This window comes from Benincasa hispida, chromosome 9 (assembly GCF_009727055.1).
Source record: "Benincasa hispida cultivar B227 chromosome 9, ASM972705v1, whole genome shotgun sequence".
Lineage (NCBI taxonomy): Eukaryota > Viridiplantae > Streptophyta > Magnoliopsida > Cucurbitales > Cucurbitaceae > Benincasa > Benincasa hispida.
In genome coordinates this window covers 92,108,771-92,134,736 of record NC_052357.1, presented here as the reverse complement: position 1 = coordinate 92,134,736, position 25,966 = coordinate 92,108,771, and the positions used below count along the sequence as shown (strand labels likewise).

Sequence of the window (25,966 nt, the reverse complement as noted above, 5' to 3'; positions counted from 1 at the left end):
AAAGAAAAAAGAAAAAGAAAAAGAAAAAACAAGGGCCCAACGCAACGAACCATTGCCTATGGTCTATAGAACATCTTCCAATCTACACCTTTCAATTTCATTTATCAATTTTCCGGCGATAACTATTTGCTCCACCGCCACCGGATTCTCCGTTTGGCTTTGGACCGAGTGCTGCAACTGGTGGCGGCAGCCATGGCCAGAACAGTTTGCTCTCACATTATTCCGTCTCTTCTTCTCCCTTCAAAATCCTCCTTCTTTGGAACTCACTCTCTCTTCTCCAGAGCTTCTCATTTCGACCATGTTATGGTGGTTGGCCGACGCTTCTCTTCTGCATCCAAGATCAGCATGAGCCTCAGAGCCGGCATTGTTGGCCTTCCCAATGTTGGAAAATCCACTCTCTTCAATGCCGTCGTAAGCTAATATCCGATGCTCTCTCTATCTCTCTTGTGATTTAATTTGATATAATTTGGATTTTGAGCCATGGAGCTGGTGGTTACTTCCGAGAAACTCCATGGCCGCTGAAGAATGCGGTGTCGAATTGTCGTTACAGCTAGTGGATTGTGAATTTGTGCAGCAGGAGTAGCGAACTATCGTATTTTATTGTTGGTAGTTATAAACAGTACCGATTCCTCAATCCTAGCTCTCTGTAGATTTTCCAATTTCCATGGTCTAATTTATTTGTCACTAACAGCGCTTAGTTCTCGTCTTCATATGTTTAGGCTACGCTTCAAGATTTTGACTTGATAGCTTATACTATTCATTCGGATGGATGAACGTGATAGATTTTAATTTTTTAAACTTAAAAAAAAAAAATTCTTATCAGATCAATCACTTTTACATATTTTGGTGCGAGCTACATCATATATTATTTCTTACTGATAATCATACTGTTTTTGAGAAACAGTGTAGTGTCCTATGTTAGAAAGCTTACGTAACTTCTTACTTCTTTCTACACATTTAATTTAGTGAATTGGATCACCTCCTCTTTTATTTCATACTAAGTAGGAAATTTACATCAATATCACTTGGCGCTCATTGTCTTTGATGGTTTTACCTTTGTAGGTTGAAAATGGTAAGGCTCAAGCTGCCAACTTTCCTTTCTGTACAATAGAGCCAAATGTAGGTGTAGTTGCAGTTCCAGATCCCCGTCTCCATAAACTTTCTGATCTCAGCAAGTCTCAACGAGCGGTCCCAGCATCAATAGAGTTTGTAGATATTGCTGGGTTAGTGAAAGGAGCCAGTCAAGGAGAGGTAAGGTTTATTCTCACCTTATTTTATTTTTTTAAATAAAAAATAACTTCTCTATTTTGACTACTGCAGGGACTCGGAAATAAATTTTTATCCCATATTCGTGAGGTGGACTCAATACTTCAGGTTGTTTTCTATTTTATCATGATTTATTTTTTTCATCATTACACTTAGAATACCTACTTAAGTAGTTGTGGATTTAAAGAGTAATGTCTGTTTAACAGATGAATTGGCTGGATGTTGCTCTGCAATATCAACTTCCTGTTGACTTTGATCTAAGAGAAAGAACAGACTTTAACTCGTTGAATTATTTTTTTGTTATAATAATTGTATAAACTTTTGGTTCTGTTTCTCAACATGCAAATTCTTTTCCATTACTCTTTTTGTTCTATAATATGTATGCATGTCAATTAGGCAAAGCAATGTTAGGGAAGCTCTAAGAATAACCTGGGTGCATCTTCTGTTTTTTTAGTACCTAATTTTGTGGTAGAACCTTACTTGAACAGGATCTGTTCTGTGGGTTGTACATCTATGTCCTTGAGTTCTAAGGAGTACCTAATTTTGTGCGGTTAACGAGTTGATTATTATTGTTTCAGGTTGTGCGCTGTTTTGAGGATAATGACATCATTCATGTGAATGGGAAAATTGATCCAAAAACTGATATTGATATGATTAACTTAGAGCTTGTTTTTTCAGATCTGGACCAGGTAATATCATTGAAACCTTTTACATAGTTCTACACAAGTTTTGTTCCTTTTGGAATGCAGACTATAATCATGCGAAATTTTGAATTCTAGTCCCAACAACTTTAGTTCATCCATAGATTCATATGATAAAATGGGGTGACTTGATGAGATCCCATGCTTTAGAGTTAGATATAGAAACAAAAACAAGTTGTCTTTAGAAGCTGTTTGGATGTTTTGCATTTTGTCTCCTCTTTGATCTCTTCTTTCCTTGATGGTTCATTATGATAAATTTATAATATAAGCTGAACTTGCTAGAGCTTTTATTACTTGAATAAAAGTATTGTAAATAAAAAATTCTCGTGTTCATTTAAAGGAGAGTTGGTTGGCTGAGCCATTGTCACTGTCAAGAACAGGCTTCGGGCTTTCCCTTTTTGGACATACGGTACAGCCAGAAAAAAAAGACTTGAAAGTTGATACATCTATTTAAAGTTCATTTTACTCTTCCCTGTTTATTCATAGAGTGCCAAAAATTATTATTACCAGCATTTTTTTTAAGAAATGACTTTCAACGAAAAGAATAAAGGGAAAGAAGGGGAAGATAAGCTATCCTCCCAACTTATACTAAAGAAGATTGTTATAAAAATTGAAGAATGGTGTAGTAGTTATTGCGCTGCTGTGGTTTAGACATTTGAGCTTAAAATAAAAATGAAAAACACTTTAACCATAGTTAAATTTAGCTCATTCTCTAAGTTGGGTGCATCAATAACACAATGTTAGGGACTTTTTTTAGGGAAAAAATACATAACACAATGTTTAATGTTTTCTTTTCGTCTTGTGGAATTTTATATTGGATGGATACAAAGGTAAAACGAGGTGCTACTTGCGAAGTAGCAAGTTGGTTTCGTTGGGGAAATTGTCTTACCGTGTAGTTCATTTGCATAGGTTTTTTCTTGCTACGCTGCCATCTATGTTGTGTGGCTAATTCATTGTATTTGTCATTTCGTTGAATGTGTATCTCCTTCCTCTGTCATTTTGATGATCTGATCAAAACTAAGCTGTACATCTTAAAAGAGATGCAGATTGAGAAAAGATTAGAGAAGCTCAAGAAAGGCAAGGCAAAGGATTCTCAGTCTAAAGTCAAGGTGTGTTGATCTCACAATAGTCTGCTTGCTGCTGTAAACTGTTCTCTCCAATAATGACACATTGACGTGAATTAACTATTGTATTGGTCTCGAAGTATGATTAAATTTCTTTGTAGAAATCTGACCTGAATTTAAAAATGTTTTGGTCAAATAAGAATTATCGTTGGCAATGGAATGATAAGGTTGTGTGCAAATTAAATTATTTGATTCCAAAAGCCTATTTAATTTCATTCATCTAAGGTCTCTAATTGTGGCTATTATTGTAAATTCAGTTCAAGTACAAGATGGAACTCGGATCATGTATGTCAAGAATTGAATTGATCGCAAGTTCTGAGGGCATTCATGTTGAAATTAAAATGTTTGCTTGAGCTTGCCCCAGTCCCCTCCCATGATAGTTATTTGTACTCGGGATCTTGTCCTTATAATGAGAATGAAATTCATCCCACTTAATAACGTCTCTTTTTAAGACATCATTTGGGCTTGGTCTTCCGTGGATTATTTCAGGATCAAAATAAAAAACCATTATGAAGCTAAAAGATGAAAATTGCCGGGAGAAAGGTAAATCCTATGCCTGGTAGAAAAGTCAAGAGAAGTAAAAGGGAAATATGGTGCTGCACTGAAAGGGAAACTTGAAAATGGTTAAGTAACAAACCCAAACCCCCGAGTCAATTAAGCCAAAAGACCAATTAGACCGAAGGGCATTGGACGGGCTATAAGATGTGATGCATTAGTGCAATACTCCAAAAAAAGAACTAAATTCTAGGCTGCTAACTTTTTAACAATTAAGGCTGGTCCAATGGCTGTCGTTTGAAATTCTTAATCGTCTTTGCTTCTCCTTCTCTATTAAGAAACAACTTAATTTACAATGAGTTACATTAAAATGCAATACATATTAAGATAATCATATCCCAGTGAATTTATATTTTTTTTAAATTTTCAATTATCTTTAGAATTTGATATACTTCACCTATATATTACATCTAGTGTCCATAACAAATAGTGTCCGTGTGTTTGTGTTTTCTTGAATCCCATCGTCCACATTTATATTGATGTGCCTCTTAGATCATCATTATTCCTAATGACGCTTCTATCTCTTCTTATCAATTTGTTTTACCTTCTGGTGGTTCACTCATTTTTTTTAATCTTCTATTTTCTTCCATTATCTCTTCAAGGAAGAAGCAGAGAAGTCTGCATTGGAAAAAATTCAGAAGGTCCTTATGGATGGAAAACCAGCGCGATCAGTAACTATAACAGATTTTGAAAAGGATGCTATAAAGCATCTGTGCCTGCTCACAATGAAACCGGTCATATATGTGGCCAATGTTGCAGAATCTGATCTAGCGGAGCCTGCAAGTAATCCTCACGTTAAAGAAGTTATGGGTCTTGCATCAGAGTTGCAATCAGGAATAGTGACAGTTTCTGCACAGGTTGGGCGGGGACAATCTTTTGAGTGTTCTAAAAATCTCTCTCTCAAGTCTCAATCCTTTTCTGCGAAATGAAATAGACTACAAGTCACTGACAACGTTTAATGAAAATCTGAATTGAGGGGCTTCATATTTTCAGGTCGAGTCTGAGCTTTCTGAACTTCCATCAGAAGAGAGGTTTGAATATTTAAAATCTCTTGGTGTCAGTGAAAGTGGCCTGGGAAATCTTATAAGGGCAACCTATAACCTTTTGGGACTCCGTACATATTTTACTTCAGGTGAAAAGGTAAGGTTTTGGACAATTAATTTAGTATTTGCGTTACAATCTTTATATCCATTGAGAGATTGTTTGTGGGGCCTTTACAGGAAACAAAAGCCTGGACCATACTTGCAGGTTTGCTTCAATTCTGCTAATTTGAGGAAATTAACTGGCACTGATCTGATTCTTCTCAATGACTTTACTCCTAGCATTTGTGATTTATGTGTGCTGAAGGAAGACTTGTTTGTTGATGTATGCTAATTAGTCTCTATGTGGGATCTGTTCAAAATCTTTTTATAGCAACTTGGTTTAAAAACTGGCGCTGTAATTTACAGTTCATCCTCATGGAGTTCACTTTTGATTGGATTCATGTCACTTGATACATAACGAGTATTCTGTGAATTATTATTTCAACATCACATCACATCACATTTATCATATAGCAAACTAACTGCCATGTCCTTGATTGCTTGCCATCACGTTCTTTCCAGTGGGGTATGAAAACCTCATTTTCAGTAGGCAGCTTGCCTGCCCCATCACAGTAAATGATGAATTTTAGTAATCTTGGAGAGAATTTTGTTTTTTGTTGCCGTTGTTCTTTTTTTTTTTTTTAAATAATAAAAAAAGAAGTGTGCCAACTGAGATAAACTGGTGGTGCTTATAGAAATACCCCTAAAACCATGTGTTTTTTCTTTTCTTTTAATGAGAAACCAACTTTTCATCGAGAAAAAAATGAATATATATAAAAAAGGTATAGATAAATTACCACTAATCTCCAAATTAAAATTTTTAATAGCTAAAGTTAACGAGTTAAGTTGGATTTAACCATTTAACTTGTATGTTATTTATAGTCCTTACATGTGGGCTTAGTTACAATTATAATTAAAGAAGCTCAACACTTGCATGAATTTTGGAACGTTATAACTTATGTTCAATTTATTGGTTTTATTTTATTTTTGATCTAGGAATGACTGCACCACAAGCTGCTGGAGTCATTCACTCAGACTTTGAGAGAGGGTTCATCCGTGCGGAGACGGTGAGTGTGAAAGTCGTATCGTATATTTTTCTTCTGCCCCTTATAACCAAATTGCTCAGTAAATCCACCAAGGTTGGCAAGATTCACAAGGCTCCTTCACTTACTCCACCACCACTTTTAGGTTTTCTGCTTGTATTTTCTGGCTAATAAAGAGTTTGAAGAGTAAAATTTTCTAATCGAACTTAAATGCATACAAAGGTAATTTTTTCATGTGAAAATAAAGATGTCTATTGTTTTTGCCTTCAAATTATTAGCTGAAAAAGAAAAACAAATAAAGTAATGAAACTAAGTATACCTATCCAAATCGCTTCTGCAAGCTGAGGGGAGAGAAATTGTAAGCTTTTTTAAATTCAATTTTGTTTATGCCTATCTTGTTATGAATGATTAGTTATCATCCTAAATGTTTCATTATGTGGTTCAATGAATTTATTGAATGCAAAGTTATTGAAACAAATGTTACTTTTCAACTCTAAATTAATGAAAAATGGAATTTTCTTATAAGAATTTGAAGTTGTCTTTTACTGAAAAGAATAACCAAACTTTATTATGCAAGTTATAAAATAATGTCCTTGATACGGATTAGTGAATTTTATATTTTAGAGAAAAACAAATGAATAAACTAATACTAAATACCAATTGGCAATAAGCCTGTTTAACAAGCTAAGAAATTACTCATATCCTTCATAATTACTCAAAAGTGGTCTATATTTTAGGTGATGATAATCCGTGTTTCCATGCTTCTATTTTCTTCTTTTGTTTTGTCTACAGATTTTGCTTTGCTGAATTTTTATTTCGTTTTATCTAGGTGGCTTATGATGATTTTGTTGCCGCGGGTTCATTTGCAGCAGCAAGGGAGAAAGGACTTGTAAGTTGGTAGTTTCATTACTATATTTTCTAATTTTAAAAAAGGCATGCATGAAATATGGCATATCCATTGTGTAGGATCTTTCACTCAAGTTCAGTGATTACATTAGTTGACTTGACTAAACCTTTTGAGCTTAAGTACATGGCTAAGTCCAAGTCCATATAATAATTTACTATGAAAAGTAGCTCAGCTAATATCATAGTTGGAGCTTAACATTTTTCCGTAAAAGAAACCGTTATTAATATGAATAAGGGGAAAGACCCTGAAGAACTACAATAGAGATTGCCAGTTACTGACTAAGAAAGATAAACTGAAATGAGTGAAAGGGTGCTGTAATTTACACCAAGAAAAAGTATTAGACAAAACTAACTCAAAAAATCGAGTAGAAGAAAAACATGTATCATAAAAAGTCGTCTATTCCTTTCACCTCATAAGCACCAAAGGAAAGCACGGATAAAAGCCAACCAAATGACCTTCTTAGTTCCACCAAAAAGATGTCCTACTAACACTGAGGCCAAAGCATCCGAAATATCACGAGGACAAGCGAAATACCAACCAAAAAGAGGCAAGTGAAGGTTCCAAATGCCGGTAGCAAAAGAACAGTGAAAAAATAGATGAAGTGACGATTTAGCATGTTTGTGATGCATATGACACCAGGATGGAGAAAGAACATATAAGGCATACGACGCTGCAAACAATCATCAGTATTAATGGCACCCCAGCTGAGTTCCCAAAGAAAGATTTTAATCTTCTTAGGATATCTATCCTTCCAAATCACCGAATAAAGATTAGTCAGGTCTGAATCCCTATCACCCTCCAAATCAGCTATAAGAGACTTAACAGTAAAGCCCAAAGATGGATCGATAGGCCACAACCAAGTATCAGAGGCAACACGTAATCGGATAGGTGTCAGACGAAGGGATAATGAGGCCCACTCGACAATCTCTAACTCAGTAAGACTACGACGGTCTAAATTCCATGCAGTCATAGATGAGTTCCAAACATTAGCAACTATAACCTTAGGATGTTGAACAAGATGAAAAAGTCGCGGATAAGTGGTGGAAAGGACTCCACAACTAAGCCACGAGTCATTCCAGAAGGACGTAGATGAACCATCCCCAATACGACGACTAACTTGATTAGCAATCAACTCAGTAGACAGACAAATATACCTCCATGGTGATTTAGAAGAAGCACTAGTGACAGGGGAGGGCCAAACACAATCAGTAGAATAATACTTGGCATCATGTTCAGTTAGAAACCCCCAAGTCCATTTTGCAAGAAGAGCCAAATTTCGATATTTAAATTACCAATGCCAAAACCACCCAATAATTTTGGATACTGAGAAACCGTCTAATTCACATTATGAACACCACCATCACCACGAGAGCCTTTCCAAAAGAAATCTTGAACCAATCTATCTAGGCAATTAATAATAGAGGAAGGAGCCTTAAACAAAGACAAATAATGTGTAGGGAGGCTAGAAAGAGTAGCTTGAATGAGCGTGTGATGACCCCCTTTCAAAATATATGAATACTTCCAATTATGGAGTTTATGTTGAAACCTCTCAATCACAGGCCGCCAAAACAAATCAGATTTAGAACTACCACCCAAAGGAAGCCCTAAATAAGAAGCTGGCCAAAAACCCCTTTTGTAGCCAAAAGAACGCAACAACCAATCAAATTCAGAGTCAGAGACATGAATTCCAAGAAGCTCACTCTTAGCAGGATTGATTTTAAGGCCTGAAGAACACTAAAAAATATGGACAATGTCAAACAAGTTCTGTATGGCAGTTCTCTTAGTAGTAGAGAACAACAAAGTGTCATCGGCAAACTGTAAACGAGTCAGAGTAAAATCTGAATGACCAATAGGATGAGCACAAATATGACCCAATGCTGAGCTATGGTCAATAAGACGACTCAAACAATCAGCTACTAAGATAAATAAGAAAGGAGAGAAAGGATCTCCCTGTCTTATGCCTCGTGAGGGAATAATCTTGCCACGAGGGTGGCCATTAATGATGATTTAGTAATTCACACTAGTAATATATCCTTTGATCCAATTGCGCTAGTGGCAATCAAAACCTTTTACCTGGAGTATATAATCAAGGAAGTCCCAATCAACTGTGTCAAAGGCTTTCTCAAGATCCAATTTTAAGACAACCCCTGGTTTATTCCGAGAAGTCCAATCATCAATGAGCTCATTCCATTAGGGAAACATCAAGAATCTGTCAATTAGCCACAAAAGCAAGCTGATTGGGTGAAATGGTAGAAGGAAGAAGCTTTTTCAAGCGATTTGATAAAACACGGGCAATAGTTTTATAAGCACAGGGAATGAGACTAATAGGTCTATAATCAGAAATAGATCTCGAGTCAACTTTCTTGGGAACCAGGCAGATATAAGTCATTCATTTTCACATTAATAATCCTAGAGTTGTAAAAATTGTTAATGACCAACATCATATCAGAGTTTAGAGTAGGCCAAAAAAATTTAAAAAATTCAGCCGTAAAACCATCTGGACCAGGAGATTTACTAACACCAAAAGAGGAGACAGCAGCAAATACCTCATCATCAGTAAAAGGATGCTCGAGATCAATGGCTTGAGTAGGTGAAATAGGATTCCGCTGAAGATTTAGTGGAAGGAATTTCTTACCCATGCCTTTTTTGAAAAAAGATGAATAAAAAGACAAGAATTCAGCTTCAGTATCCTGTGAAGTCAAAAGACTCATGCCATCCCTTGAGAGAATCTCCATAATAGAGGACTTACGGCATTGGGCAGCAACAATTTTATGGAAAAACTGTGTGTTTTCATCACCCTCAAGAAGCCATTTCAGCTTACAATGCTGCTACCAATGGATATGATCTTGAATAGTCGGAGTTTCAATCTGTTCACGAAAAATACAACGTCTATTAAGCTGTTCCTCATTAAGGGCTTCATTGTCTTCCAGGGCATCTAAATTGTTTAACTGTGAGACAAGAGAATGAAGATTAGTAACCTCACTGCGCCGATTGGTATTCCAATCCCGGATAATAGCTTTCAAACCCTGAAGCTTCATCATAAAACCATGCCCAGACCAACCAGTGAGCGGGTGACAATTCCACCTGTTCTCCACCAAGGGACGGAAAGAAGGCACTTGAAGCCAGGAATTTTCAAATCTGAAAGGCCAGGGATCCCAATCAATACGACCGGAAGATAAAGCCAAAGGAAAATGATTCGATGTAATGCGATCCAATCGTTTAAGTGTAATAGACTGATGAAAATCAATAAAAGAAAAGAGAAGAGAGGTACACACTAGTTTACGTGGAAAACCCTATAAACAGGGAGAAGAAACCGCGATATAAAATGTTTCTTATTAATTTTCTGATACAAACAATACAGGGAGACTACACATACAAATAGAACAGTAGGAAACCCTAGGGTATAGGTAAAAGACAAAAACACCCCTAAGGCGACTCCCCTATTTTCAACACTCCTCCTCAAGTTGGGGCATAGATATTGGTAAGACCCAACTTGCTAACACAAAAATCGAAGTTTTGTCTGAGAAGCCCTTTTGTGAGAACATCTACAATTTGTTGACTGGAGGGAATGTAGGGAATACAAATGCTGCCACTGTCTAGCCTCTCCCTGATGAAATATGTCTATCAATTTCCACGTGTTTTGTTCTGCCATGCTGCACTGGATTATTTGCGATGCTTATTGCAACTTTATTGTCACAATAGAGTTTCATCGGGAGATCACTGTCTTGATTGAGATCTATTAGGACCTTTTTCAGCCAGATCTCCTCACATATTCCTAGACTCATGGCCTTGTATTCTGCCTCCACACTGCTTCTGGCAATGACCCCTTGTTTCTTACTCCTCCAAGTAACGAGATTACCTCACTCAAAGTTGATGGAGAGGCCAATATTTGTTAACTGCTACTGATAGAAGGACTCGGGCAATGTTTAGCTTTGCCATCGGGGAGAAAGTCTCGGAGTAATCTATTCTGAAGGTTTGAGTAAAGCCTTTCGCGACCAATTTCGCTTTGTACCTATCAACCGTTCCATCAGGCTTGTACTTTACCGTAAACACCCATTTGCATCCCACTGTCTTATGTCCTCTAGGAAGGATGACCCGATCCCAAGTATTATTTTTCTCAAGTGCTCCCATCTCCTCCATAACTGTAGCTTTCCATTCAGGAATCTCCATCGCCACATGTATACTGCTTGGTATCGTAATTGTGTCCAGCCTTATAGTAAGGGCCTTGAATTCCGAGGATAATTTACTGTAAGACAGGTAGCTCTGCAGTGGATACTTCGTGCAAGATCTGGTACCTTTCCTCAAGACAATGGGAAGATCGAGAGAGGCATCATAACTTTTCTTCTCACCCGACTCCCCATCACATTCAGCCTTTTGCTTAAGAGTCTCATCTTCTGAGGAACTTTTTGCATATTCACCCTCAAAAGTATCATTTGCTAGAGTAGTTTTTCCGAAATTATCATCACTTGCAGCCACACCATCTTCGCATATGGTGTCCTTAGCACAATCATCGGTACTATCAAGGATTTCTCTGCTTTTACCCACATCATTTTCAACACATTGTTATCACTAGAGGTAGGAATACCAATACCTGGAATTGATGCTGGGTCTAACTCATGGACCGGAGCTGGAGAAGTAACAAGCGACACTATTTCCTTTCTGAAATTCTTTTGATAGTATGTTATCCAAGGAACTTGTTTGGTTAGAAGGACAGTCTCGTCAATATCCATGACCGGCTTAGGAAGAACATCCCTAGGTTCAGACTCAGAAATTATAATCCCAGGTTCAGATAACCCTAATGGACTTAGATTCCAATTAGTCTCTTCACTAGTACTCTCCCCCTGAAGACGACTAATGGGAAAGAAAGGTTGATCTTCAAGGAAAGTAACATCCATCGAGACAAAGTATTTACGTGAGGACGGGTGATAACATTTGTACCCACATTGATGAAGGGGATATCTAACAAAGACACATTTCTGAGCGCGGGGAGTGAATTTAGTGCGATTAGGACCATGGATATGAACAAACACAACACACCCAAACACTCGAAGAGGGACATCAGGAATAAGGCGGTTATTGGGATAAAACTCCTTGAAGCACTCCAGAGGAGTGTGAAACTTTAAGACACGGGAAGACATGTGGTTTATCAGGTGGGCTGCCGTTAAGATAGCATCCCCCCACAAGTAGGACGGTAGAGAAGTAGACAGCATAAGAGAGCGAGCGACTTCAACGAGGTGACGATTTTTTCGCTCAGCCACCCCATTCTGTTGAGGAGTGTATGCACACGAACTTTGATGAACAATTCCCTTAGAGGCTAAAAATTCCCGGAAAGACTTATTAAAAAACTCACGACCATTATCACTCTGAAGGATGACGATTTTGTATTGAACTGGGTTTCCACAGTGGTATAAAACTGTTGGAATATCGACGAGACCTCGGACTTATCGGTGAGAAGGAACACCCAGGTAAGCCAAGTGTGATCATCAATAAACGTCACAAACTAGCATTTGCCAGTAGAGGTAGTGACGGGTGAAGGACCCCAGACATCACTATGAATGAGAGTAAACAGTTTAGACGACTTATATGGTTGAGACCGTAACAAGACACGATGTTGTTTATCTCGAATGCACACATCACAAGTCAGACTAGAAATATTAATATTATGGAACATATGGGGAAACAGATATTTCATATATTGAAAACTTGGATGCCCGAGACGGAAATGCTATAACATGTAATCTTTTTCGGAAGTAGAAAAACAAGAAATTAAACTAGTCCTATCACATAACCTAAAAGTATCTGCATTAAGGAAATAGAGCCCCCCATCATGCCGGGCAATGCCAATTGTCATCCCCGGGCTCAGATCCTGAAAAACAACAGCATCAGGTGAAAAGGTGACCTGACATCCTAGATCTCTCATAATCTTACTAACAGATAATAAATTATAAGAATTTTTGAGAACATGCAGCATATCGTGTAGGGTTAAACCCTTAAAAGGAGAGAGATGACCCTTTTCTGCCACAGGAACAAAGGATCCATCTGCAATTCTGATTCTCTCATTACCGACACTTGGATAATATGAAATAAACCAGTTAGAAGAGTCGGTTAAATGATCTGTAGCCCCTTAATCTAGAATCCACGACTTGCTACGATTCACACTAATAAAACCAAAGGATTGAGTTGTACCTGACTGGGCAATCGCACTGACACCCACAGCACTGGAGTCACTCGAACTAGTTCCCTAATTCTGAGGCTGAGAGTTACGATTAGTAGACTCACCTACTAATACTCGTCCAGACCCTGACTGATGTCGTTTACTGTTAGGCAGACGACCATGCAACTTCCAGCACTGATCTTTAGTGTGCCAAGGTTTCTTGCATTGTTCACATACTGGAGAAGGCTTACTGTTTTGTTTATCATTAACATGACTATATGTCTTAAATGCAGCAGAATTTGTCAAAGAGATCAGTATATTGTTCATGGCACTAGACTTGTCTTCCTCTAGACGAATCTCTGAACAAACTTCCATGAGGCACGGTATCGGACGATGGCCTAGGATTCGACTCTGTACGACATTGAACTTAGAATTTAGGCCTGCAAGGAAATCATAGACCTGATCAGTTTCTTCAGACTTGAAGTGTTGCACTCCCCCGCAAGGACAATCCCAAACCATCTCATGACATAGGTCCATCTCTTGCCATAGTAACGACAATTTATTGAAGTAGGCTGTGACATCCATCTTTCCTTGTTTGCATTCATGAACTTGCTTGCGTAAGGTGTAGAGCCGAGAGGCATTCTGTCGTTTAGAATACAACTTCTGAACGACATCCCAGATGTCCCGCACAGTAGTAGCATTCAATAGGGGTTTCCCTATTTGAGTTTCCATGCTACCTATTAACAGAGATCGGAGTAAAGAATTCTCCCCCTTCCAGACACGTTCCTGAGGGTCACCTGGTTTTGGTTTCGGTATCTCACCGTTAAATACCCGAATTTATGACGGCCCTCGAGGGCCATCTTGATAGATTGTGACCAAGAAAAGTAGTTTTGCCATTCAATTTTTCTCCAATAATAAAACCTGCAGAGTTTCCTATAGACCCAGACAATAAATGTGTTGCAGGTAAAGTAGGGAAAGAGGTTACCGGATTTTCGGAGTACATTGGTAAATTTGACGGAATACCCGAGGTTGTCCCAAGTGCTTCTCCGAAGGCGGCTATCTGTTGTTGAACATATTCGTTTTGCTGTTGAAGTTGAAGTTGAAGTTGGGTGAATTGTTCCTGAATATAGTCAAGTTTCTATCCAAGATACAGTGATGATGATGATTCCCCCACTTCAAATCTGCCACCCATAGGGACCTATTGGCTGAGATTGCCACCTGGAGGCACGGTTGGTACCGGGTGGAAATCACAGTTGGGATCAGCGGATGTTGGTTGGGATCGGGTATAGACAACAGCTGGGATCGAAGTGTTGCGACTAAAATCAGCTAGGTCACGACTGAGGGGATCCACACGTGTGCGGCTGGAATTGGTCCAGAGGGCTCCGATCGGTCGAAATCTGGATGGGTCGGCCTGGAAATCGCCAATTGGCTGGCGTTCGAACGTGGACGGCTCGACGTGAGGCTGGAAGTCGCTCAACGCCTGGCTTCTGATCATCTGAGGCGCGCCGTCGGAAGTCGTCAGGTTGCTCCGAAGGTCCGTCTGGTGGTCGATCCAATCGGCTGGCTGGGTCTACTGGTTGTCGATCCAGTCGGCTGCCTGTCCTCTGGGTTGGGTTGCTCCAATCGGCTGATGAAGATGTGGTAGGACCGTCTGAAAGTACCGTTCTATAGCGTTCTGTACGATCGTGGCTATATCAGTGGTTGCGGTGCCAGATGACACTTATGATTCTCCTGTTGGGTTTTCCTTAATGGTGGGGCCAGGGTTTCGTCTCCATGCTCTGATACCATAATAAAAAGCAATAAAAGAAAAGAGGAGAGGCACACAATAGTTTACGTGGATAACCCTATAACAGGGAGAAAAACCACGATATAGAATGTTTCTTATAATTTTCTGATACAAACAATACAGGGAGACTACACATATAAATAGAACAGTAGGAAACCCTAGGACACAGGTAAAAGACAAAAACGCCCCTAGGGAAACTCCCCTATTTTCCTTTTTTTTTGGAAAAGGAAACGACCTTTATTAATCATTAAGATTTAGTACAAGAGATGTGTACTTGGAAATAAAGGCAAATACAAATAACCAAGAAAGAAACCAAAGGATCAGTAGGCGCACTCGGGCATCTCAACTAGGTTGACACCCCCATAGCACCCTCATCACATCCAACAAAATCGATGAACCTTTAAAGACTAGTAAAAAGTTAAAACTAATGAGAAAAAGGCAAGTAAAAGCTTCACAAACTGAAGCTGCAAAGAACTAAGAATACAACAAGGAAATTAAAACAATTGAGATTACAAAAGAAAAATTAAATCTGCTGCCACATCCAATGGAACTTCAACTAAGCTTCCAATTGTAAGAACGCCTGCCAATTTGAGCTTATGTCTTGCAAGGAGTAGGCTTCAAAACATTTAGAAAGGGAGCACCAAAGAGAAGCGTTGAGTTTTGCCGCCTCAAAACGAGCAAACCAAGGAGTTTCCTTACCATTGAACACTTTTTGGTTTCTTTCAAACCAAATTTCAACCAGCACTGCTTTTAACCCATTAATCCAAAGTAAATTAGAGTATTTCTTGAGAGATGGACCAGAAAATAGTTGTTGCACATTGCTTCTAAATGAATTATCAAAGACCCAAGAGGTGTTGAAGCAATTGAGAAAATCTTTCCAGCAATTAAAGGCGAAAATACAGTCGAAGAATAGGTGTTGAAGGTCTTCTTAAGCTGATTTGCAAAGGACACACCAATTGGGGGAAATATAGTAGTAGGGCATCTTTCGTTGCAACACTGAAGAACAATTTAGGGCTCCAAAAAGCATTATCCATAATGTTATATTAACTCAATCCATCCATCTCGTCGAGACGAAAAACGTATCTCAACTACAACTCACCTAGGGCTGTGTTGGTCTTCCAAAGACCCTTTTGAGACTGGCTGAAATTGGAGGTGCCAAAGAAAGGTGGTTTACCAGTGATTTAACTGAGAAAGAGCCATTATTTTCAAGGGACCAAAGGCGAGTATCTTGCCTATTGTTTAATTTTGCTTAACCAACAAGGCTAGTAAGGATTGGAACTCTAGAATCTCGTCTTCCTTTAGGGCTCTTCTGAAGTTAAGTGTCCATGAAGAGGTGTGAGAATCCCAAAAGTTTGATACTGAACCATTGGGGTGGGTGGTTAAGCCAAATAGAGAAGGGAATCTGTCTTTTAGATGAGAAGATTCCAGCCAAGGGTCTTGCCAAAATGCAATTCTGGTTCCATTTCCCAATTTAAAAGCTGCCAAATTCTCAACATTCAACCAAGATCTTGAAATACTTATCCAAGGACTTCGAAGACTGCAATGAACCTTGCTGGATGTGTGCCAACCAAACTGGCTGCTGCCATGGATACCTGTAATAACTTGGTTCCATAGGGAGGGTTGTTCTTTCACATATCGCTAGCCCCATTTGGCTAATAGAGCCAAGTTTTTAGCTTTCAAGCCTCCTAGCCCGAGACCCCCATCTGCCTGCTTTTTAGAAACTAGCTCCCACTTTGATAAATGGTTTATCTTTCCACCTTTATAGCCTTCCCAAAAGAAGTTTCTAATGGTCCTTTCTATGGCTGATATCACTTTTTCAGGCATCGGAAAAGAGGACATGTAGTAGGTTGAGAGGTTGTAAAGAACTGATTTACACAAAGTAGCTCTTCCACTTCTTGATAAGTTGTATCTTCTCCACTTGTCAAGTTTTTTGTGTACTTTATCTATGACCGGCTGCTAAAAATCTAATTTCTTTGGATCCCCCCAAGAGGGAGGCCCAAATATAAGAATGAAAGGTGTGCTAATTGACAATTTAGCCTTGAAGCTACTGCCCTCAATTTTGAATCTTCAATATTTAACCCACAAATGGAGGATTTTTCCCATTTAACTTTCTGACCGGAGCACCATTCAAACAAAGTAATGGATTTTCTAAGATTATCTAGCATGTCATCGTCGTACTTACAAAAAAGTAGAGTATCATTAGCAAATTGAAGAATGGAGAGCTGAACCTTATTTTTCCCAACCACGAAGCCTTCAAACAGATCTTTTTCTCGAATTCTGTCAACCAAAACACTAAGCAAATCACTAACCAAAAGGAAAAGGAAGCGAAAGAGGGGGTCACCTTGTCTAATTCCCCTTGTAGCTTTAATTCTTCCTCTTGGTCTTCCATTTATGAAGATGGAGAACATTGGATTAGAGATACAACCCAAAATCCAAGAGATCCACTTGGGGTGGAAGTTCTTCTCATGAAAGGTTTTTTTCAAGAAAATCCCAATCCACTCTATCAAAAACCTTTTCAAGATCCAGCTTTAAAATCCAACCCTTTTTCTTCTTGCTTCTGTAATCTTCTACTGCCTCATTAGCTATTAAGACCGGATCAAGGATTTGTCTTCCTTCAATGAATGCACTTTGAGTTGGACTTATAAGGCTAGACATTACTTTCTTGAGTCTCTCTGCAAGAACTTCGGCTATAATCTTATAGATTATAGTAGATAGGCTGATAGGTCTGAAGTCTTTTACTGAGACTGCCTCTGATTTCTTTTGGATTAGGCAGATGAAGTTTTCTTTGATACAAGAATTGAGCTTTCCATTGTGGTAAAACTCATCAAAGATACCCTTTAGGTTGTCCTTTAATAAATTCCAGAATTTTAGGATACAATGGTGAAGCCATCCGGTCCTGGAGCTTTATTTCTTCCCAACAATTTTACTACTTCCTTAATTTCTGCCAGATTAAAGCTGGAAATCAGCCCCCTATTCTGATCTGTAGAGATCCTTGGCCAGCTCAAATTCTGAGGTATTGATCACGAGCCCTGAATGTTTGAATAAAGATTGCTATAGAAGTCCAAAATTAGGGCTTCTACTTCTCTAAAAGACTTTGTTGCTTCCTCTTGATCATTGATTAACTCGGTTATTAAATTTTTCCTTTTTTTGGCTGCAAGGAAACGGTGGAAAAAAGTTGTATTCTCATCCCCCAATTGTAACCAATTCAGTTTGCTTTTTGAATGAGGTCTCTTTCCTCTGTTTGATAAAGGGAAATTAAGTCTGCTTTTAGGGAGATTCTTATATCTTCCTCAAAAGAAGGTTCTTCTTGACACTCCATTATCAAATCTTTTCTTCGAATTTCTTCCAAGAGTGCCTCTTCATTAGCTTTTTGTTGTTTTGTTTCCTCCAAATACCATCTTTTAAGGGCTTGCTTCAGTCTTCTTAATCTGATTGAGAACACAAAACCAGCCCACCCTTGTTGATTTTCCAAACTTAAGGATCTTTCAATAATTCTGCAGCAATCCTTGTTAAGTTACCAACTATTACAAAATCTAAAAAGGGAAGGTCCCCATTCGAAAGCTCCAGCTTCAAACAAAAGAGGAAAGTGGTCAGAAATTGGTTTAGCTTGCCTTGAAACTCTCGAGTTTTCAAAAAGATCGTCCCATTTGTTTGTGATGAAGAATCTGTCAATGAGCGATCTTGAGACTGTCTCCTTCTCGTGACCAATAGAATCTTCCATTTGATATAGGAATTTCAAGTAAATTTGAATTTCTGATGAAGTTGTTAAAGAGTCTGATTTCTCTAGTTGCTCTTCCCATTGGAAATCTTTCTTGTCTTCTTCGGATACAGTTAAAATCCCCACCAATACACCAAGCATCTTCACAGCTTTCTGCTAATGAGGTTAATTCGGACCTTCTTCTTTCCCTGTGGTTGTTTGGACCGTAAACATTTGTTATCCAGCACACTTTCTTACAAATGGTATTGCATTTTATCATTAATGAGAATTCTGCTTTGATAACTTCCCATACTGAAATCTTGCTTTCATCCCACAATGATAGGATGCCTCCTGATCTGCCTTGTGCTTCCACAAAAGCCCAGCCCACATCCTTTGAACTCCATAGGCTTTTTATGAATGGAAGGTTGAAGCTGTCCTTTTTCGATTCTTGAAGCAGTACAATATCCGAATTTACTTTTTTCGGGAATTTCTTTATAACCAATCTTGTTGTTTTATCACCAAGGCCTCTAATATTCCATGAAATGATCATCATTTAAGATTTTTGGTTTAGAAAGTAAGCAGAAAAGGCAGTAATCCAATCCTGATTAGGACAGGACAATATCACAAATTTCCAAAAAATGAATTGAGTTCCTGAGGCAAGTCAGAAAGGATTTGAGGGGCTATAATTTCTGACTCGTGTAACTCTTCATTTTGGAAGAGAAGGTTCAGGTTCATAACAGCTTCGTCTTGGTTTTCATTACCCTTGATTTTGAGATCATGCTCCTCAAAATCCAATTCTTCACTGCTGACACTGATTATTGAGACTTCATCAAAGCCTTGTGAAAGTCTTCTTGACTCATAGAAAAGAGATCCTTGCACGGAAGGGAAGGAAGGATCTAAGTTTTTGACCAACTGAGGAGTGATTGAAGAAAGATTAGAGAGAGAAGTTACTGACCTTTCTGTCTTGTCAAATGGGATTTGTACCCTGGCGCAACAATCTTCCAAAAGATCTCAATTTGCAATTAAAGACCATGATTTAACAGAGGATCTTCTTCTTCTTGCGAAGCATTTGGGAAATGGTTTGAGGAGATGTGAGCTTCGACCAAAGTATGCGTCTGATTCAACTACCAAGTTCTTCAGAGACTTTTCAACTTCCGGGGAGGTAAACTGATCAAGAGGAGGCTGAAATCCGAGAGGTTTCAAATTAATTACTGCCTTATTAGAAACATGCGCTGGAATGTTCAAAATTACATTGAACTTTTCGTTGCCCAAAGTAGGAGAGAGGGGCCTAAAGGCACTTGAACCGGCCGCTTTTTCTTTTAACTTTAAGGCATGCGACTCTTCAGCTTCTTCTAAACAAATTATATTGGATTTTTCTTTTGTCACAGTGGGGCCCGAGAGATCTGAAGGCGAAGGGTCTGTGGTAGACGAATGAACTTCTTGCCCATCCAAGAAGTTTGAAACGACACTCTCTGCTCTTTTAGGCTGTTGGAGATCCTCCGAAATAATGATGTTAACAAGGCTTTTATTTGAAGTGTTTTTAGTGGTAATCAAAGGAACGACCGTTGGAGTAACCGAAGGAGCGACTGTTGGACTTCCCCTGGGAAGATTTTGAGTCTGTATTGACTCACTCATTAAAGACTCTTCCTTCTTTCTTCTTAATGACTTCTCGACATTCTCTCTCCACTTGTTCACACCTAATGGTCATGATCTCCGAAAAATGTGGCTTCTGTTTGGAATTCTCTGGCCTTTTCTTTCGGCGAACTGACCCCTTTTTCTTCCGGCAAATAAGCCCCCTGAACCAGCTTTTCCGACGACCTGTTATTTTTAGCATCCGATTGATCAATCAATACCCTTGAAAACAAGGGATTTCTTGAAAAATTCGAGTGATTTACTGCTGTTTCAAAGAAGGACCAATCTTCAATCTTACTTGAATGGTTTACCCCTCCATCATTCTTGACTTGGTTTACACGAGCCAAGCCAACCGGATTGGAGAAATCTTTTTCATTGAGTTCCTTCTTAACTTTGCTTGGAGGATCCAAAAACTCTATATAACCATAGTGTAAAAAAATGCTTCCCCTGTTTTTCTTTGAGATTTCTAAGGTTGCTGGTAAAAAACCACGAAGATTCTTCTTAACTTGAATTTTAGCTTCAGCCACATTGAGTAGGTTTAGTGTTTCAATTGCAATGGCTTCTAATCCTCCGAAGTAGGCACCTATTGCTTCAAAGGTTTGCTTGCACCAATAATCCAATGGCAGGTTTTTAATGGATATCCATCCTCCATATCCTTTTATTGACCTTAGTCGGCTGTGTAAAGATTTGTTCCACCTTTCAAATTTCAGGTGGAGATGTCCTATCCTTTACCAAACTCCAAGTTGTTCTATTAGGTCTTCTAGATTCCCTTTTTCCAATTTTATTAGAGCGGTTTTTGCTGAGAGAGGATTGATGATAACTTTCGAATTGGACCATAGCTTTACTTCCTTCGAGACTTCCGGCCAATTATTGAATTCGAATAGCCTCGAGACTACCCATAAATTCCTGAAATCTTCCTTGAGGACTTCTTGGTTTTTTTGAATCCAAAACTCTGACTTGCTCTGTTTTTTAATAGCCAGAGCATGAAGGGGGCTCTGTTTTGAGTTGTTTTCCAAACGAGTGTTTTGAAACAGAGATGGTAATGCTGGATTAGCTGTGGACTTTCTTCCTCTTACTATATCCGCAAAGCTATCTGAAGGCTTCGAGTGATTCTTTAGCGCAAAAATGTCTTCTTTTAGCTTCAGAGAGCCACCTAACATGTTAACAAAAGAATACCAACCTGATTTAAGGATACCTGATGGAACATGTATGAAGAATCGTCCTCCAGTCGCAGGCCAAACAACACACCTTAAAAGCCACTTTGAAGAAACGCGAATCTTCGATAGTTTTGTTACGCCGGAAGTGTCTTGATCACTTTTGACAATGAAGTTGGAGGTTGGGAGCTTCAAGAGGACTAAGATGTTCTCCACGAACCAGAGGAGCTGTGATTCAGACAAAAATAGGTGTTTCTTGGCTTCCACATCTTCTATGATGAATTTTCCTTCTTGGAGGTGAGCACAGAAATGGACTTCATTTATCCTGCAGCTTATGACTTCCAAAGAAGAACTGTTCTACAAAACCAGGGAAGTGGAGTTAAAAACCTTGGGTAAGGAGGCTGGGAGGGAGTTTTTCTTGGCCATGTAGATTGGGTGTGGATGAGGACAAGAGGAAGAGGAAGGAGGCTAATCGGAGCCTGATCGGAGGGATGAATAGAGCGGAACTAGGGGGGATGGGAGAGGAAAGAGTATCTTCTATTTTTTTTCCCAATGCTTTTTACTTTTTACCATAACTCCCCTATTTTCAACACAGACCCAAACCTACGAAGACAATTTTCTATAAGCAAAAACCGATCAAGTAGAGATAAATATTGAGTAGGACTGAAACTCAACCAAGTAAAACAACCATTCGATAATGGAATATCCCGTAAATGATAATCTATAATCCATTGTTTGAAAGCACGCATACTAGAGGAAATTGTTTTATCATGTGACTTTTCCCAAGACCATCTAGTGACATTGAAGTCACCGCCAATGACCCAATTTTCACCTCCCAAACCAGCTAAATCATCAAGCTCTTGCCAAAAGTCAGATCTGAAAATCTTATCAGAAGGGCCATAAATTGCCGAAAGCCAGAAAGAAAAACCATTAAACAAGGATACATGAATTGAAATAAGGATAGTAAAGTGGGGCTCACTCCAAAGTATAAGAATACCCCTCGACGAATCAATAGCATCCAGAGCGGTCCACCCAATAAATGAAGAACTCCAAATAGATTTAATTCAAGAGGCATCAACAGATGACAACTTTGTTTCTTCTAATAGCACAATACCAGGGTTGTGTTGTTGAATTAGCTTCTTCACCAAAGCATGTTTCTTCCATGAATTAAGACTCCCTACATTCCATGTGAGGAATTTCATTGATACTCATGTGAGCCCTCCCTAATAGCCAGAGTGGCATTTTTGTCATAGTGGACTGAAGAAAAAAGGCCTTGCAATTCTCTATGAAGTTTAGGTTTTTTACTATTGGTATTGTTAATTATCTTGGTTTTGGAGGAAGGAGGGATCGAAGGAATAACTATAATGCATAAGCCATGTAAGGACAAAAGGGAAGACAAATCTTGAAGACTAATGGGTAAAGAGGAAACAGAGGGTGATGGCTAGTGATTGGTAGATTGTTGGTGAGTGGCATGGAAAGGGGGAATGGGCTCGTGATTGACAGAGGGAGAAAGGGAGAGGTTTTGTTTGTGATTAAGGTCGGGTGGAAGATGGGGGAGAGTATGTATTGGCATGTGGGTAGTATCATTTGGCTGATAACCAAAAATGGCCATATCAAGGGGTTGAGCAACAAAATCAGTTACTTTGGAAGGGCTGGAGAGGTAAAGCTTCTGTATCAGAACCAATAAAAGGAAGGTTTGGTTTGGTGGTTGAGGTAGAATGCAAAGTACCCGCTTGTAAAGTAGTGGGACCCGCACTAAAAGTAATGGCAATACATACTCTCCCCCCCTTCCACCAGACATTAATCACAAACAAAATCTCTCCCTTTCTCCCTCTGTCAATCACGAGCCCATTCCCCCTTTCCATGCTACTCACCAACAATCTACCAATCACCAGCCATCACCCTCTCTTTCCTCTTTACCCATTAGTCTTCAAGATTTGGCTTCCCTTTTGTCCTTACATGGCTTATGCTTTATGGCTATTCCTTCGATCCCTTCTTCCTCTAAAACCAAGATAATTAACAATACCAATAGTAAAAAACCCAAACTTCATAGAGATTGCAAGGCCTTTTTTCTTCAGTCCACTATGACAAAACTGCCACTCTGGCTATTAGGGAGGACTCACGTGAGTATCAATGAAATTCCTCACCTTCGCAATGGCCTTCCAGTCGATAAACTCTTAAGTCAAGCTCTTTGGAAGTTTAAAAGTCCGAGGAGAATAAATATAGTCCTTTGGATAATGATTTTTGGAACTCTAAACTGTTCAAGTGTGCTGCAAAAGAAACTTGCCTCCATTACATTTCTCCCAATAGATGTGCTTTGTGTAAAAGGAATTGGGAGTCGATTGCGTTTATGCTCAAGTCTGCTGGGTATCACTCTTCAAGTTCTTCAACTTAAGTTGGGTTTTTGGGATAGCATTTAGAGATAACGTCCAGCAACTGATAGTAGGTCCAAGCCTTAAGAAATCTCATCAAATTTTGTGGGCCAATGCTGTAACGGTAGTGTTATCTGAGTTGTAGTTTGAACGGAACCAAAGAATCTTCCAAGACAAGGAAACTCTATGGTTTACAAGGGTTGAAGCAGCCAAGCTTAAACCCTCTCTTTGGAGCTCTCCCACAAGCATCTTCGCAAACTACTCTAGTCAGGAATTCAGCTTGATTTGGCTTGCCTTTCTTTCTCCGGCATTTTGAAGCCTCCCTGCCAAAGGATTAGCTACCATTGTTTTATTTTGTTCTTAAGTCGTCTAGTTCTTATTTTGTCCCCCATTTGCAGTTTGTCTCTCACTGTAATGTTATGAAGGTATTTTCATTTGCTGCTAGTATTCAGAAGTGATGAGGGTGCTAAGGGGGTGTCAACCTAGTTGAGATGTCCTGGTGCACCTGCTGATTCTTTTTGTATCCTTGTATTTTGAGCATTAGTCTCATTTCATTTTCTTAATGAATAAAGAAACTTGTTTCCTTTAAAAAAAAAAAGTAACGGCGGAGAGAGAGGGTTGTGTGAAGGAGGGAGAAGACGAATTGGATGGGCTATTAGGTTGGTTTTGGAAACTAAATGATGTGGTTGACTCGGGCAAATAATTTTGACTTGGGTTTTCGGTTGATTTGGGAAGAGATAAAGGCGCAGAAAGTGGGCCCACGGTGTGGTCAAATGTGGTGAAAGAAGGAAGGAGATTAACCTTTTCCATAACTGAATGAGATTCGGTCAAAATTGGTAAGTATGGGGGAGAGAAGTAGGTACGATTGATTTATGAGAGATGGAGGGGAATTTATTTTTTCCATAACTGAAGGAGATTCAGTCAAGGTTTGCAAATATGGGGAGAGAGAGGGAAGGACCGATTGACTTGTTTCAAGGATTATGGACTTGCCTTTTTCTTTTAACTGAGAATCAATGAGATCCACGTTTTCATCAACCCCTTTAATGTTATCTCCTTGTGTAGGTAAGGTGGTGCGCTGCTATCCCTGAGCTTGGCGCCGACTGATTGAATTTGAACCAGTAACTCCTCGCTGACCAACTCCTTTGGTAATCGGATTTCAAATGGAATGAAACCTCGTGCATTTTCTTTGATCCTTATTCGAGCAAATGTAAGATCCAATCCACGTTCTATTTGATTTGAGATTTGAACAAAACCACCACGTATGTCGCCAATATAACTGAAGATTGCTTCAATCCAAAGAGTAATTGGGTGAAGCACGTTAATCCAGCCCCCATTTGCTGTTGGAAAAAAAAAAGGAATGAATGGTGAAATAAACTTAAGTTTCAAAGGGCCAATGTTTGTCCAATCCAAGTGAGCACATAGTTTTTGCGATATTGTCGAACTATAAACACATAGCAAAGCTTTATCATCAGAGATGGGGTTGATAGTGCATCGAGAAGATGGAAAAGTATGGAGGGAATCTCGGATACTCTGTCAAGAACCATTAAAAGAAAACCTTTGAACAACTACCATGTCTTGCCAATTTAAATGTGGTGCTGTGAAGGAGTTGTCATGGCTGCCAAGAGATGTTGGGGGCTGTCATTGTTGGAAGTTAGGAAGCTTTTTGATTGTGTAGCTGCCTTATAAGTTTGAGCAGTAGTATTATGAGTTGTTTTGTTCTGTGGTTTGGGCTTCCTAGGATAATCTGAAACCAAAGAAAAGAAGGAGAACCAGCCCCTTTTGTCGTTCATAGTAGGGACAAGAATAATGGAGCGGCGGCCAAATTGTTCTAAGAGGGTAAGCTCGGCAAAGTAGCCATATTTGTTGCTATGTTTTTCAAGCCAAAGGGTGTTGTTCGTTGATTTCGTGATTTGAGCTTAGGAGTGTATTGTATAAAGTAATTGGAAAAATAAGTGTAAATATAAATGATGCGTTGATGCGTTGCGTTAGTGACGCGTTGATGCGTTAGTGATGTGCAACAGGACGCATGACACTCCTCTATAGACGTTCAAGTTTTCCTAAATCAGATCCAAGTATAAATCCAACTCAGGTTCCTAGTTAGTCTAGGGTCGAACTCAGGGATTCAGATTAAAGCTAACGCAGACCTTGGTTGTAACTGTTGTAGAAATATCCTAAGTAAATGTAGAAATGAGTTATCTACACTAAGCTGCCGTGTGTGTGCAAGAAGATACAAAAGAGTCAAATAGGGGATAAGGAGTCGTGTGGAAAATGGAGTTTGATGCAAGTGATATGCGTCGATCTAAGTTAGATATACACGATCAAGAATATGATGCGAATGAGATGACTTATTTATCTCCGTTTATGCGTTAGACTCTATTCGGCACTTCTCAATGCGAATATCATACAATACCTATCTCTAGGATGTATGTGTCAAACACATGATGCAATAAAACACCAGTGCGTCTATCTTTAGATATACTAGGCGTTTCTAAC

General features: G+C 39.0%; 1 protein-coding gene across 4 annotated transcripts in view; it reads left to right on the top strand.

Annotated features, from left to right (window-relative positions):
- The first annotated feature begins 45 nt into the window (after window positions 1-45).
- Window positions 46-25,966, top strand: part of LOC120085888 (ribosome-binding ATPase YchF) — a 37,951-nt gene continuing 12,030 nt past the window's right edge. For 2 of the 4 annotated variants that reach the window (XM_039042153.1, XM_039042152.1), the window contains exons 1-10: window positions 46-411; window positions 1,063-1,251; window positions 1,321-1,374; window positions 1,845-1,955; window positions 3,014-3,076; window positions 4,249-4,503; window positions 4,640-4,786; window positions 4,867-4,894; window positions 5,725-5,795; window positions 6,601-6,660. In XM_039042153.1, the coding sequence (XP_038898081.1) occupies window positions 193-411; window positions 1,063-1,251; window positions 1,321-1,374; window positions 1,845-1,955; window positions 3,014-3,076; window positions 4,249-4,503; window positions 4,640-4,786; window positions 4,867-4,894; window positions 5,725-5,795; window positions 6,601-6,660 (1,197 nt within the window). In that variant the 5' untranslated portion in view covers window positions 46-192. Of the gene's footprint in view, window positions 412-1,062; window positions 1,252-1,320; window positions 1,375-1,844; window positions 1,956-3,013; window positions 3,077-4,248; window positions 4,504-4,639; window positions 4,787-4,866; window positions 4,895-5,724; window positions 5,796-6,600; window positions 6,661-24,535; window positions 24,593-25,966 lie in introns of those variants that run through there. The other 2 variants (XM_039042151.1, XM_039042150.1) reach the window with 2 other exon arrangements.